Source organism: Astyanax mexicanus, chromosome 22 (genome assembly GCF_023375975.1).
Source record: "Astyanax mexicanus isolate ESR-SI-001 chromosome 22, AstMex3_surface, whole genome shotgun sequence".
In the NCBI taxonomy this organism is placed as follows: domain Eukaryota; kingdom Metazoa; phylum Chordata; class Actinopteri; order Characiformes; family Acestrorhamphidae; genus Astyanax; species Astyanax mexicanus.
The window spans coordinates 7989349-8005778 of NC_064429.1; the positions used below are offsets into that span (position 1 = coordinate 7989349).

The 16430-nt window shown below is 37.5% G+C and overlaps 1 protein-coding gene across 1 annotated transcript; it reads left to right on the forward strand.

Annotated features, from left to right (window-relative positions):
* Positions 1-556: 556 nt before the first annotated feature.
* Positions 557-13539, forward strand: LOC103025978 (uncharacterized). Its single transcript, XM_049470334.1, has 13 exons — positions 557-732; positions 1475-1644; positions 3154-3272; positions 3383-3429; positions 3558-3647; positions 4628-4727; positions 6003-6195; positions 6279-6459; positions 7821-8031; positions 10629-10789; positions 11910-12112; positions 13282-13360; positions 13459-13539. The coding sequence occupies exons 1-13, from the start codon at positions 652-654 to the stop codon at positions 13507-13509; spliced, it is 1686 nt and encodes a 561-aa protein (XP_049326291.1). The 5' UTR covers positions 557-651; the 3' UTR covers positions 13510-13539.
* Positions 13540-16430: the final 2891 nt, after the last annotated feature.

Here is a 16430-nt window from a genome sequence, read left to right on the forward strand (position 1 = left end):
TAATAGTTGTCAGTAGCAGAGAGAAGTATTAAGTGCTGTAAGATTTTGTGGGGAAACAAAACTGCACTGACTTTAGACTTGATAAAAAACACAGTGGATCAACACCAGCAGATGACATGTCTCTCCAAACCATCACTGATCATCAGTAAATTTTACATTTTATTTGTAAATTAAGAGACCAGAGTCTGGAGGAAGAGTGAAGAGACACACAGTCCAAAATGCTCAAGGTCTAGTGTGAAGTTTCCACCAATCAGTGATGGTTTGGAGTTTGGTGTTGATCCACTGCTGACAACTTTTTTGGAGATGCGGATTTCATTTTCCAGCAGGACTTGGCACACTGCCCACACTGCCAAAAGTAACAATTGGTCTTATATAATGTTCTCATTTTCTGAGACACTGATTTTGGGTTTTTATAAACTCTTAAAATAGATCACTCTGTGTTTAATACATCTCTATAATATATGAGCTTCACATTTTGAACTGAATTACTGAAATAAAGTAATTTTTAAATTATATTATATTCTCCTTCACTCTGATGAGGTTCTTTTACCCCTGCAGGAGAACAGTGACCCAGAGGCACCACTGGAGGGAGCACAAGCCCGTCTGGAGGGTCTGAAGGACAGTCTGTATAAGAGGGAGCGGGAGATCTCCATGCTGATGGAGGGGGACGGAGGAGCTACTGCAGTTCCACAGTCAGCATACACCTGCCTCCTTACTGCTGTAGTAGGACAGGTGAGGGGTGGAGCACAGTAACACTAACACACACACACACACACACACACACACACACACAAACATATATATATATATATATATATATATATATATATATATATATATATATATATATATATATATATATATATGTATTTATTCATATTAATATATATGATATTAAACTATTAAAACTTAAGTCTGAAAATATGTTATTATTATAAATTCAAAGGGGATATAAAGTTGTCAAAACTACAATATAATAATAAGTCATTCTTGATATTATATAAGTTACCACAGCTTTAATGTGGATACAACTTCAACCTGAATATTAATATTATTTATTAATTATTTCTAAATATTTATTACTTATAACAACTGGATCTTATTCTGGATCTTAAATAAAATTCTAACAATTCATTTTTTTTATGCTGAATTATACAATTAATTATTAGAATTTCAGTATGGTTTTAAACTTTATTATAAAACCATTCATTTATTTATTAGAGCTTCATCCTAGTAAAATTCTGAAGTTCTGAAGTTATTCTGATTAAACTATAGTAGCATAAAGTTTAAACTTCAGACGATCCTTTTTTATCGATTATACTTAGAAAAGTTATTATTTTTTGATGTTTTTATTAGTCAATTCTGAATAATAATATCTAAAACATCATACAGTATGAAAATAAAAGTATGAATTTATCTAAATATTTTCTGTAGTTAGTTTAGAGGTACAGTTGTGTGTGTTTTTTTACTTCAGGCTCATCAGGTGTATGAGGAGGTGATGGAGGCGAGGCAGCAGTTTGATCAGATGTCCGAGGAGAACCGTAAAAATCTGAACGAGGGCAGAGAGAACCTCGACGCAGCGGAGCTGCAGACCATCCAGGAGAACCTGACAGAGACAGACAGCGCAGAACCACAGTTACAGGGGTAAAAGATTAGATTAGTGGAGGGAAATGTATTAACTATTTTCTCCTAAGCACTGCTTGGCAATGTTTTGAGAACTTGGGCTGCTTGCAACTTGTTTTTTTATCTCTCGGGGTTTCCCCCAAGTCCTTAAAAAGTCTTAAAATTATTAAATTAAAATCCAGGTAATATAGGTCTTAAATTGTCTAAAATTTACTGTAAATTTTCTGTAGGTATTTAATTTTCAGACTGTGCGTTTAATGCAGGTGGGAAAACACAGTGGCCCACCGTAAACGTCTAATCCACGGAGAGAACTAAGGTTAGCAGTGAGCTAGCCAACATTAGCGGGCTAGCTAGCATACTAACATTAGTGCGAGCCAGCTAACATTAGCGTGAGCTAGCTAACATACTAACATTAGCGTGAGCTAGCTAACATTATCGGTAAGCTAGCTAACATTAGCGCAAGCTAGCTAGCATACTAACATTAGTGCGAGCCAGCTAACATTATTGGGGAGCTAGCCAACATACTAACATTAGCGCAAGCTAGCTAGCATACTAACATTAGCGCAAGCTAGCTAACATTATTGGTGAGCTAGCTAACATACTAACATTAGCGCGAGCTAGCTAACATTATTGGGGAGCTAGCCAACATACTAACATTAGCGGGAGCTAGTTAACATTGTTGGCGAGCTAGCTAACATACTAACATTATCGGCGAGCTAGCTAACATACTAACATTAGCGCGAGCTAGCTAACATTATCGGCGAGCTAGCTAACATACTAACATTAGCGCGAGCTAGCTAACATTATCGGCGAGCTAGCTAACATACTAACATTAGCGCGAGCTAGTTAACATTATCGGTGAGCTAGCTAGCATACTAACATAGTGGCAAGCTAGCTAACATTACAGGGGAAAGAACTGAGGTTAGCGGAGAGCTAACTAACATACTAATTTCAGTGGTGAGTTAGCTATCGTTACCAGAAAGAGAACCAAACTAGCATACTAATTTAGTGGCGTGTAAGTTAGCTAATGTTACTGTGAAAATAAAGATAACAGAGGGCTAGCTAACATTAGCAGCGAGCTAGCTAGCATACTAACTTTAGTGGCATGTAAATTAGCTAACTGGAAAGCTGGAAACTCAAAATAAGTTTTGACTAAGACTATAATAACGTTTTTGCATTTTACTGCGGTTCTCAAACAAAAAATGTATGTATAAAAAATGGAAAAAGTTAAGTTTTGATAATAAATAATTTTCTACCAAAGAAATTATCATTACATTTTTTAATCTTAAATTATATTAATCAAGGTCTTAAAAAGGTCTTAAGATTAGACCAGATTTCTTTACACTTGCCTCGGGTCCTGCTGGATTTAGCTCAAGAAAATGGTCTGTGACGTAGACCTACAATTTTTTAAGGCTGTTTTTAAATTTTATATAAAGCCATGGTGTGATAATCACAATATATCAAAGTATCAAATCACACTGTGATCATAAAAAAGAGCCCAATAGAAGCTCTAATGAAGTGTTTCAGCAGGAAGGCCCAACCAGACATCAGCGAGGCGGATCAGCTGACTCAGGTTAAGCTGCAGAAGCGTGAGGTCATCCAGGTGGCGCTAGAGTGCATAAAAACAGGGGCTACACCCACAATCAAAGGTAAACATACAAAAAGAAATGTATTTTTTTATTCCAGTTTAATCACATTGTCATCTGAAATCTACGTACTGATATCATGTATGATCTGATATAATTTTACGTTTATTCAGGACCCATCAATGAAGATGATCTGGCAGCTCTGGATGAGAGTGTTAAAGTATAAATGCATAAACACACACTCATTCATATGTAAAGGCCATTCATATCCTTACCAATCATTAGATCAAAAATGTTTTATTTCATTGTTTTTTTGGTAATGGTGTAATTGGTAGCTCTGATCTACAGGCCTTTGAGGAGAATTTCAGAAAGAGTGGTTTCCTCGACGCTGAGGCTGGGAAGAGTGTGGGGCAGCACCTGCTACAACTGCAAGCCGAGGTGAGAACAGCCAGCCAAGATTCACACACCAACCAAATATAACAAGTCCTGCTGGAAAATGAATTCTGCATCTCCATAAAAGTTGTCAGTAGCAGAGGGTGCTGTAAGTGCTGTAAGATTTTGTGAGAAAACAAAACTGCACTGACTTTAGACTTGATAATAAAACACAGTGCATCAACACCAGCAGATGACATGTCTCTCCAGACCATCACTGATCATCAGTAAATTTTACATTTCATTTGTAAATCAAGGGAGCAGAGTCTGGAGGAAGAGTGGAGACACACAGTCCAAACTGCTCGAGATCTAGTGTAAAGTTTCCACCAATCAGTGATGGTTTGGAGAGACAGGTCATCTGCTGGTGTTGATCCACTGTGTTTTATTATCAAGTCTAAAGTCAGTGCAGTTTTGTTTTTCCTTAAAATCTTACAACACTTCATGCTTCCCTCTGCTGACAACTTTTATAGAGATGCAGATTTCATTTTTTAGCAGGACTTGGCACACTGCCCACACTGCTAAAGGTACCAATTGATCTTATATAATATTGTAATTTGCTAAAACACTGATTTTTGGGTTTTCATTGACTGTAAGCCATAATCATCAACAATAAAAGAAATAAATGCTTAAAATTGCAACCAATCTTCACTCCCTCTTGCCCTGCCTCTAAACCCATACATCACCCAGTGCCCGCCCAAACTACGCCTCCCATTTTTTTTGCCTTTTTCACATTTGAGCTGAGAGTGGAGTAAGCAAAAATATATTAAAAAAACTTTATTAAAATGATCCTCCTGCTTCTTTTAGTCCAATCCATTTTCTAAAAGTCAGTCAGTTGTGCAAAACATTTTTTAGCAATCCAGAGTAGATTTTTTTTGTCAGTGATGGTACAGCGTAGCCGTAGTGGACAGGAAGGTAGGAATGCTAAAATGAATATATGAGATAAATTCCTAATTCCTAATTTTGTGTTTTGTTTTTTTCACCCTCAGCTCAAGCAGGTAAGAGAAGAGAATAAGAAAATCATTGAGAATTACACGGCCGAGCGAACGCTGAGGAAGAAATACTACAACATGGTGGAAGATATGAAAGGTACATTAGCTCCCCTATTGATAGACTTGTCCTCAATCTATTACAGAAAAATACAGGAAATTAAGAATTTTTTTGCTCAATAGCCACAGCCAGACATAACATTAACTGAAATGGCCTAGACTTATTTTTCTCTTCAGATGGCAGCGTTCCAGGGAATTTAAAAACTTTCCCATGCATTCTTCCTGCTTTTAATGATCTGTGTTCAGGTCCAAAAGAAACACAGGCCAGAGCCAGAACAAGCAGAAAAACAAACAGAGTAGAGAGTTCACCACTTACAGGATCCTGGGAAGCTATGGATTCAGTAAAAAAACAATTCAAATGCATAAACAAATCATCCAAAACAACATTCCACCTTAAATGCAAAGTGCTAAAGATGGGAAAGTCTGCAGAATTTAGGGTTGAACAAAAAAAAAAAAAGCAAATAAAAGCTCATCTTAGCTCCCCATCTAGTTAATCAGCAGCTAGGTTGCTAAACTTTAGCGCTCCACTGATATAGCGATATCTGTATCAGGATTTTAAAATGTCGTCCCAAAACAAGGATTACGATTACAAATTAGAAATGGGATTGGGCCCATATATACAGCTCTGGAAAAATTAAGAGATCATTTAATGATGACGTTTTTCCTTGATTTTACCTAATTGAAAACCTCTGGAATATAATCAAGAGGAAGATGGATGGTCACAAACCATCAAACCAAACTGAACTGCTTAAATGTTTGCATCTGGAGTAAAGGCATAAAGTTATCCAAAAGCAGTATGTAAAACTGGTGGAGGAGAACATGATGCCAAAATGCATGAAAACTGCAAATAAAAACCAAACCAGTGTTATTGCACCAAATATTAATTTCTGAACTCTTAAAACTTTATGAATATTAACTTCTTTCTTTTTTGTTATTTCAGACATTTTTCTTTTTCTGCAAGTAAATGCTTTAAATGACAGTATTTTTATTTGGAATTTGGGAGAAATGTTGCCCATAGTTTATAGAATAAATCAACTATGTTCATTTTACTCAAATATAAACCTATAAATAGAAAAATCTAAGAATCTGATTTAGAAATTGAAGTGGCCTCTTATTTTTTTTCCAGAAAAACCCAGAGCAGAGAGATATAATAAATTTTTGGGGCTCTAAAGACAAATCTAAGAAACCCCAATAGGTTAAAGGATAGCTACCACAAACTGAGCATCAACAGAGGAACTACACCAGTGTAGCTGTACACCAGCACAGGGTTTCCAATGAAGCGTCCACTGAGTCTATTTATATATTCTCTGAACAGGTAAGATCCGAGTGTTCTGCCGAATAAGGCCTCAGACTAAAGCAGAGCTGGCAAACGGCGGCAGCTCCATTGTGTCGTGTCTGGATGATTACTCTGTGATTCTGGAGACTCCGAGAGGACCTCGTGAGTTTCAGTTTGATCGGATCTTCACTGCAGAGAGAACGCAGGACGAGGTGTTTCAGGAGTCCAGCAGGTAGAAAAACAACCTCAGACTAAAACAGATTTAATAGAGATTGAGGATGAATGCAATAGATGATCCTGTACTCTGTCTTCAAGGCTTATCCAGTCAGCGATGGACGGCTTCAACGTCTGCATCTTTGCATATGGGCAGACTGGCTCTGGGAAGACCTTCACCATGGTTGGGGACAGAGAGCATAAAAACCCTGGAATCATCCCCAGAACCTTCACTACTGTCTTTGAAATCATCCAGGAGAACGAGAGCAAGTTTGAGTTCAAGGTAGCTTTAAAAAACATGTTTCTGGATCCTTATCATATGTCTTCGGTTCTCACTCTGTTTTCTATCATTGTATTGTGTTTAAGTTTGTTTTCTTCTGGACTTTTCTGGTCAGTTCTCTTGTGAACTGTTTCATTCTGTTTTGTTCTAATCTGGTCTCTTCTGATCTCATCTTTTCTGGCCTGTTCTCATCTCTTTTGATCTTGTATTTTCTATTGCACACTTTTTTCTGATCTTTTCTCTTCTTGTCTATTCTGATCTACTTTTCTCTGTCATTTTCTCTTATCTGGTCTTATCAGATTTCTTTAACTCTCCTCTGAGCTCTACTGGTCTCTTTTTCTCATTAATGGAGTCTTCTTTTAAATTCTGGTCGTCTCTTCTGATCTCTTCTCTTCTGATCTTTTCTCTTCTGGTCTCTTCTGGAATTTTCTCTTCACTTCTGATATGTTCTTCTGGTTTCTTCTTCTTTCTTTTGGACTTCTCTCTTCTGTTTTTTTCTGCTCTGTCTTTTCTGGTCTCTTTTGTATATTTCTGGTCTTTTCTCTTGTCTTCTCTTCTGGACTCTTCTCTCTTTGGTCTTTTCTCCTCTTTTCTGATCTATTCTTCTCTTCTCTGGACTCTTGTCATCTAGCCTTTCTCCTCTCTTCTGGTTTCTTCTAGTTTTTTCTCCTCTTTTGTGTTTTTTTTTTTCTTCTCATCTGGTCTCTTGTTCTATCTTCTTGTCTGTTTTGGTATCTTCTGCTCTCATCTGGACTCTTCTCTTGTCTTCTCTTCTGGTCTCTTGTCATCTTTTTTGACATGTTCTGGTCTCTTCTTCTCTCTTTTGATCTCTTCTCCTCTCCTCTGATCCTTTTCTCTTCTCTTCTGGTCTCTTCTCCTTTCTTTTGGCCTCTTCTTCTCTTTTATGGACTCTTCTTTTCACTTCTGGTCTCTTTTCTTCTGGTCTCTTTTTCTTTCTTCTGGACTTTTCTCCTCTCTTCTGATTTCTTCTGCTCTGTCATTTTTGTATATTTCTGGTTGATTCTCATTTCTTATCTTCTGGTCTCTTCTCTTCTGTCCTCATCTTTTCTCTTCTGGTCTATTTTCCTCTTTTCTGGTCTCTTCTTCTCTTCTCTGGGCTTTTGCCATCTAGCCTTTCTCCTCTCTTGTGGTTTCTTTTTTTTTTCTCTTCTGGTCTCTTGTTCTGTCTTCTGGCCTATTTTGGTCTGTTCTCCTCTCATCTGGACTCTTCTCCTGTCATCTCTTCTGGTCTCTTGTCATCTCTTCTGGCATGTTCTGGTCTCTTCTGATCTATTTTAATAAGGTAATTATTATCCTTACCTTGTTTCTACTCTTATCTCATCCTATTTTGTGTCTAACCGCAGGTTTCAGCCTCCATGTTGGAGCTGTATAACGACCGGCTGCAGGACCTGTTTGTGAGTCCGTCTGAGGCGTTGTCCAAGCGGATCGAAATTAAGAAGGACAAAAAGGGGCTTGTGTTTGCTCAGGGAGCAGAGACAAAAGAGGCGACCAGCGCCGGAGAACTCTTCGCTCTCTTTGAACAGGGCTGCGCCATTCGCCGAATAGCTGCCACCAGTATGTGCATGCTGTCAATGTTCAAGGGTTTGGATTGATCGGTTTAGCCAGAGTGTGTAGAAATGTATAGCACCATGTAAACATCATTACTTAGGAGAGAAGTTTCAAAGAGAAGTTTCCCACAGTTGATAATTATATCCATGCTATGTGGCACTGCACACCCAAATACACCCAACAGCATTACTCTGCCTACTAGGAAAGACATAAACCACTAATACAACACCAGAAAACAATAGAATAATCTTAATATCGCTAGTCATCACCAAGGAAATCATCCTCATGAACTGGAAAACAAGAAATAACATTAACATCAATCACTGGAAAAATCTATAAACAGTATGTTTCCTTCTAGACACACAACTCAGAATCCATTAAAAACACAGGTTTAGACCCAATTTGGTTACATCTAATTCAAACATTATAGTAAGTCACAATAATACAATTATTTATTATTTTTTTCTCCCCTTCTGCATCTTACTCCCAACAACCCTGAACACCCCAACTGATTGCTTTAAAAAATATATATATATATACAGGTGCTGGTCAACGAATGAGAATAATTTGAAATAGTGCAATCATGAAATTCTTTGAATGCATTTTTTGTGCAGAAAGCAAATCAGGTGTTCACCGCACCTGTCCTACTCGTTAGACTAATCACAGAACTCGTTACCTGGAAAAAAAATTGCTCAGCTGAGCTTTCCAAAAGGCCCATTTAGGCCATTTAACTGTGACACTGTTGTTTTATTGAATTAGAATAATGGAGAAACCGTTTCATTGAATTAGAATAAATGCTCGAATTTTTGTTTTCTGTGAAGTGTTCACTGTGCAGTATAAAGTCAGGGTTGAGTAGAATTTCTAAGTTGTAAAATCAATCATGGGTAAGCAGCGCGACCTCTCAACCGGAATAGTGGCTCAAATTCAAGCCCTTCGCCAACAAGGCTTGACCCAAACAAAAATTGCTGAGCAGCTCGTCATCAGCCAGTCTTCCGTCTGCAAAGCTCTCAAGAAAAACTGCAGCAAGCGCACCAACTGTTCCGGCGTCTGAAAAACTTCTGCTCGCGACAACAAGCAGCTGAGAAAGATCGCAGTCAGCAACCGGTTCAAGTCCACTTCCGAGCTCACCGACTTGTGGAACAAGCAGACCGGCGCTGACGTCTCCAGATCAACCACTTACCGTCGTCTGCGCGAACTCGGCTTCAAATCTCGCGTTCCAGCAGTAAAACCGATGCTGAACAAGAAACAAATGGAGAAACGGCTGAAGTGGGCCAAAGAACACGGCGAGTGGACTGCTGAAGACTGGCAGAAAGTGGTCTTCAGTGACGAATCACGCTTCTGCATCTCCTACGGTGACCAAGGTCCTCGTGTCTGGCGTCGTGGTGGCGAAACCTACAACCACGAGTGCGTGAAAAGATCCGTCAAGTTTCCCCAGAGCGTTATGGTCTGGGGATGCATGTCCGCTCGAGGTGTAGGGAAACTCTGCTTCCTCAAGAAGACTGTCAATGCTGCCGTATATCAAGATGTTCTGGAAACGTTCCTGATTCCGACTGTTGAGGAACAGTTCGGCGAAGAAGACTTCATATTTCAACAGGATCTTGCACCGGCTCATGCGGCAAAGTCGACCAAAGATTGGTTCACTAAAAAACAGCTTGAAGTTTTGGCATGGCCGGCCAACTCGCCTGACCTCAATGTCATTGAAAACCTTTGGGCCATCGTCAAGCGGAAAAATTCGCGACAGAAAGCCTACTACGCTGGACCAACTGAAGCAGAACATCGCCACTGCCTGGGAAGCTGTGAGTGCGGAAACTTGCGACAAGCTGGTCAAATCGATGCCGCGGAGATTTCAGGCAGTCATACAAGCCAAGGGGGCAGCCACAAAATACTGAGAAAGTGATGATTGTAATTATAAAAAAAAATTATTCTAATTCAATGAAACGGTTTCTCCATTATTCTAATTCAATAAAACAACAGTGTCACAGTTAAATGGCCTAAATGGGCCTTTTGGAAAGCTCAGCTGAGCAATTTTTTTTCCAGGTAACGAGTTCTGTGATTAGTCTAACGAGTAGGACAGGTGCGGTGAACACCTGATTTGCTTTCTGCACAAAAAATGCATTCAAAGAATTTCATGATTGCACTATTTCAAATTATTCTAATTCGTTGACCAGCACCTGTATATATATCTATATATACGTATATATACATATATACGTTTAGGCACTTACTAAGCACTTTTTACAGACAAACATTAGTTTTTATAGCATTTATAAAGACTTTATAAGGACACAAGACTATTTTATGTGCACATGAGATGATTTGGTATGTATTGTGTGAATTTATACACAAGTATAAGTTTTGCTCTTGTCTTTATTTGAATGTGTGGCTTCAAAAGAACAAGGAATCAATCCAACATTAAAAGAAAATAATGAGATTTTCTTACTTTAATATAGTAGTAATTTGGACTGCAGTACAATTACAATTACATTTTAAACAGTCAGTCAGTAATCTGTAGCAGAATACATTTTTAAAGTAATTCTCCCAACCCTGGATATGGCTGTGTTGACTAGTAAATCTACTATCTTCTGTTCACTTTAATCTGATAGAGATGAATGTGGAGAGTTCTCGCTCTCACCTGATCTTCAGCATCATGCTGGAGAGCCGAAACCTCACCAACGGTAGCGTGAGCTTCGGCAAGCTGAACCTCGTTGACCTGGCAGGAAGTGAGAGAGCAGCGAAGACAGGGGCCAGAGATGACCAGCTCAAGGTTTGTTCAAACCACAAACATAGAATAAGTTTACTGGAGTAAAGATGTAATGCTTCCCAGGTGAAGAAAAAATACAATTGTTGATTGTACTTAAAACATATTGAGAAATGTATAAGTATGCTGTAAATATACTAACAGATTTATGTACTTACTAAAAAAATATTAAAAGTACATTATTATTATGTACTTTCATCAAATGTTTGAAAGTAAACTTTGATCATACTTTTTAAAAAGTACAATATGGTGTATTTTAAATCCACATTAAGTTTAATGTAATTCAATATACTTCTTAAATACTTATTTCCAAATATACTTTTGTACATTTTTAGCATTTTAGTGTGTTAAAAACAACTGTTACAGTAGTTCACTTAAAGTACAATGTATCATTATCAACTTTTTAGAAAGTAAATTAAATTACGACTACTACTTAAAAAAAAATAGTAAATTTTGGAAAATGTAAAAAATTGTAGTACAGTATATTAAAATATATATATATATATTTTTATACCCAATAAAGTATACTAGAAGTGTGCTTCTTACAAAAGAGAGAAACAAGAAGCATATTTGTACTGTAATGTTAATATAGATCACATATATTTAACATCAATTCTTAGTACATTTCTAATATACCTGGTGTATAAAAATATAATAGTGATACAGTTGTTATTCTCATTATATGTATTATAATTTTACTGTAAGCATATTTAAAATATAGGGTTACATACACGAAGTAGTTTAAATGTTTAAATGTTACTTAAGTATATTTAAAATAGTTCCATTTTTGTACAGTTAAGTGCATTAAGCACAATTAAAGTAAGACTTTCTAACTATTTTTATACTATAATTAAAGTATAATAAGTACAAAAAAAAGTTGTTTAATTTTAGCACCCTTTAAATATACTGATTAATAATAATGTGGCTACAAGAAAATACTATAGTGCACTATAGCATAATAAGGCTTAGTATATTTTAATCTACGTTTTTTAACTAGGGTTATATAGGACAGAGTAATGTAATACTTGGGAAATCTATTGGATCTAATAAATTATACATTTTGATCTGTAATACTTTCAGTACTGAAAGAGTGTAAGATGTATATATGTGTGTGTATTATGTGCAGGAAGCTAACTCCATCAATAAATCCCTGAGCGCACTGGGTGACGTGATCTCGGCTCTGGCGATGGAACAGTCCCATGTTCCCTACCGCAACAACAAGCTGACCCAGCTGATGCAGGACTCACTGGGGGGCAACGCCAAAACTCTCATGTTCCTCAACATCTCCCCTTCTGACTGCAACCTGGACGAGACCCTCACCTCACTTATGTGAGACACATGAGTCCAATCCCATTTCACACCTAAGCCCTATTACTTAGCCTCTGTTTTCATTCTTGTTAGGCTGGAGGGGTATGGTTAACTGTTTGGGCTACATGACCCTTCGAATTGAGAAACAGTGGCAAGATTCTGGGTCTCTGGGCGGTCCAGTGGTCTAAGGAGCTGGTTCGAATCCCGGTCATGCAGCTTGCCATCAGCTGCCGGAGCCCTGAGAGAGCACAATTGGTCTTGCTCTCTCTGGGTGGGTGCGGCTCTTTACCCTCATCACTCCTAGGGTGATGTGGATCAGCACAAGGCTGCGTCTGTGAGCTGATGTATCAGAACCGAGTTGCTACACTTTCCTTCGAGCCTTAGCGCTGTGATGCTAACAGCAGTTCAAAAAGAGGCGGAGTCTGACCTCATATGTGTCGGAGGAGGCGTGTGCTAGTCTTCACCCTCCTGCTGTTGAGGCATCACCTGTGATGGATGGAACAATTGGCCAGATAAATTAAAAGAAAAACAGAAGAAAGTTATTATTATAGCAAATTATTATAACCACTATAGAACCATGGTTTAATGTGTAGTTTCAATGTTTTATGTCCATTTAAAAATTGCTCTCCAACCCTGAACCCTATTGAAAACCTATGGAATGTAATCAAGAGTAAGATCAAACAAAGCCATCAAACAAAACAGAACTGCTTTAAAGGTCACCCAAAAGCAGTGTGAAAGACTGGTGGAGTTAATGCCGAGACAAATCTTGGTTATTCTACTAATTATTGATTCTGACTCCTCCTTAGATAAAACTTTAGTATTGTTGTTGTTTCTAAATTAATATGAACTTGTTTTCTTTGCATTGTTTGAGGTTTTAAACCATTGCATATTTTTTTCATTAATCCAGTTGTGACAGATGTTCACATGTTTATTTGTATGCTCATGCAGCCATTGGTTTGAACTAGGCCTGAATTGATAGAAGATGCTGAATATATACATACAGTATACGAGTGCTTTATTTTGAATCCACTGCGGTTGTGTACAAAATGAGACAAATCTGGATCTGATGGTATATCTTACCGATTTAGTATAAAGTTCATATTAATATTTAAATTATACTTACCAAAAATGTACTTAATCTTATCAGGAAAAAAAACATCTGTGACACAAATAAATGCTGTATATTTCAGATACGCTTCCCGAGTAAAGGCGATCACCAACCATGCTCAGAGGAACACAGAGAGTAAAGAAATCGCTCAGCTCAAAGAGGTCTAAACTGTTATATAACTACTTCTTTACGACTCAAAAAAAAAAAAATCAGCCTGTCACAGGAAACGTCCTCTCTGTTTCTCTGCTTCTCTTTCCAGGTCATTTTGAGGCTAAAGTCTGGACAACCTGTAGAAGAAGTTGATGTCTGAATGAACCACACCTTTCTTTGGACTCAAACAGATATTCATCTCCATTCTTGGAAACATCTGGAAGCTATTTAAACGGTCACCATCAGTTTAATCAGGAAAAAAATAGACATTTTGAGCTTACCGTTCCATAAATACAGGTCTACAGCTACCTGCGTATGCAAATTCTCCCTATACAATTTAAAGGGCCTCACTATATATCAGATGGGGTTGGATTCTTTTATTTCTGTGTATAAATAAGAGATTATCTACAGCTACAGTAGATACAGGAATCACCAGCACAATCTGTTGTACTGAGACTGATACGTGATTTTTTTTTTAACGTGATATTTTGTCATGACAACCTGGTTTTTTTTCTTCTTCTATTGTTTAATGGTCAGTGATAGCATGGCCTAACTTGCTGTATTTGGTCTAAAAGTCTGAACCAGAGACTGTTAAAAAGATGGATGCTGTGTCGCCGTTCCCATTAATTCAATGAAAATGAAGCCAAAATCTTCCTCCATGTTGGCGATCCTGAAACCCGAGTCTGTAGAGCGCAGTAGAGACCAGAGAAGGGAGAAAGACTGTGGAGAGACAGCCTACTCATTTAAATAACCCCGCCCCTGAAGGATTCCTCGAGGTCACAGGCTGCAGAGCGGAATGGGGTTATAAGCTTTCTGAAACCGAACAGCAGGGGGCGCCCGACCTGTGGTGGCTTCACTTTTAAGAGACGATGCTCTGTCCAGCTATATACAATCTATGGTCTGAACCTTTTAACAGTTTTCACACCTACTGTTTTAATGGGTCTCTCCCATTATTTACTAAATCACTCTCTACCAACAATTAATCTTCTTTTCTATCCTTACCTATTTCCATTTGATTTCCTTGTATTTTGCCCTTCCTTTTATCTTCCTCTTTAGTTTTTCCCTCCTTTTTTTCTTAATCGTTTGTAAGTTTCATGTTTAATTATGTCCCTGTCCTTTTGTAATCAATAGAAAATAAAAATAAATCCTAAATAGTTCTCCAAAGAGCGAACAAAAATTGAAGTCCAGACCAAACAAGGGAGGTGTGCAACAGCCATAACTTTATGACTAATAAAGTGGCCAGTGGGTAAATATAAACTGCTTTCTGTATATATATTTTTTTAATGACATGCACTCAAATTGTGATGTCAGATGACCGGCCTAGACCATCTTTAAAACATCAAGCAACTCTTGCGGAGAGTTCTCTGTATCTACCAAAAGTGCTCCAGTAAAGGACAACCAGTAAACCAGCCACAGGATCAAGGGTACCAAGGCTTATTCCATGAAATTACATGAAATTTCATGTATCCATCACAAAGTACAGGACATAAAGTGTCATCTGCTACAACAGAACCCCTTTAAAGGTCTTGTGGAGTCCATGCAAGCGGAGCAAGCAACCAAAGAAAGTATTTTCTTTGTTAAAACTGATGATTAGCACTATATTACCATAGTTAATGTGTAGTTTTAATGTTTAACTGCCAAATTCTGCATAACTATCATTAAAAAAAAGATTGCTAGTAGTTTTTCTTAGTAGCTAGCTAGCTAACTTTCCCTTTTTTTACCTTAAATTGAGCAACAGATGGCGGATGCTGCAGCATTTAAGCGGAATGGGAAAATAAAATAAAACCAATTATTAGGGGGGGGGGGGATTTTACCCTTTAACCCTATGTGGCTGATTTTCATACTGTAATAATGGTTTAAATTATTTATAAAAATATTTATTTTTGTAAAGGAAACGGTGTTAAAGTTGCTGGTGTATCTCTTTTTAAGGTCTGTTGTTTACATTCTTTAGCTGTTTTTCTTTTGTGGGGCAAAGTAAACCCAATACTAAGCCTTAATTTAAAGCCTTAGTGTTTATATTATATACACTCCAAACAGTATAGTAAGTAACAGCCTATATAAAAGCCCAGTCATGCCAAAATATATAAATAATACAGTGATATACTGTAAAACCGCCAGAACCTTTAAAAATACTGTGATATGCATTTTTGGCCATACCGCCCAGCACTAATTTAGTGTCTGTTATTAACTCCACCATTTTTGTCTGCTTTGTGTAGTTGAATAGATGTTTTATCCTTTTTATTGAAATCATCTTTAATATGTATTTCCTGAATTATTTTCTGAAATAACAGCTCAATTCTAATTCTTCAGTTTAAAGGTGCTTCCTCCTTTAAACAGCTATAACATGTATTTGTATCAGGCTACAAACAGGGCTGCTTTATGAATTCATGCAACGCAACTATATCCTAAAAGCATTTGACACTGTCTTACTCTTATTCAGTGTGGGCATATATTTTGCTAATATTTCTTTTAATGTTTTTTTTTACACTTACTTTAGTCATGCTTAAATTGCAAAGCCTTTACTTATCATTTATCAGTAAAATCTGTTATTTTTTCTTGTTTGAGTGCTGTTTAAAACATGTTGAACCACAGCATAGAGGCTACAAATTCAAACTACTATGCAGCCTTTCAGCACAGCTTTAATCTAAATATGTAAAATGCTATGATGCAGCCTAAAATGTGCACTTGCTGCTCATTCAACACTTTGCAGTTTTATCAGAATAAGGGGGCATAGCTCCCAGATTTGGGAAGTATGCAAATACCGATTAATACTGATAATCAATCGCCATTGCTCATCATTCTCATGTAACAGAGCTAAGGAAAGTCCCTGTGTTATCCTAATATTACTAACATTACCTGTTTACGTGCTACACTTCCCGGCTCTGTCTGTTCCTCGGTTTCTGTCACAAGCCTGCATCTCTGTCTGCTGCTGCTGAGGACGCGGAGACTCCAGCAGCGAAGATGTCAGTGATTTTTACACATTTTTGTTCGGTCTCTTAGGAAAAAAAGGGAATGAAAAAAAAAAAAAATCTGAACAAATCAACAGCATCGGCCCCTGGGGACTGTCGGCCCACCGGGAAA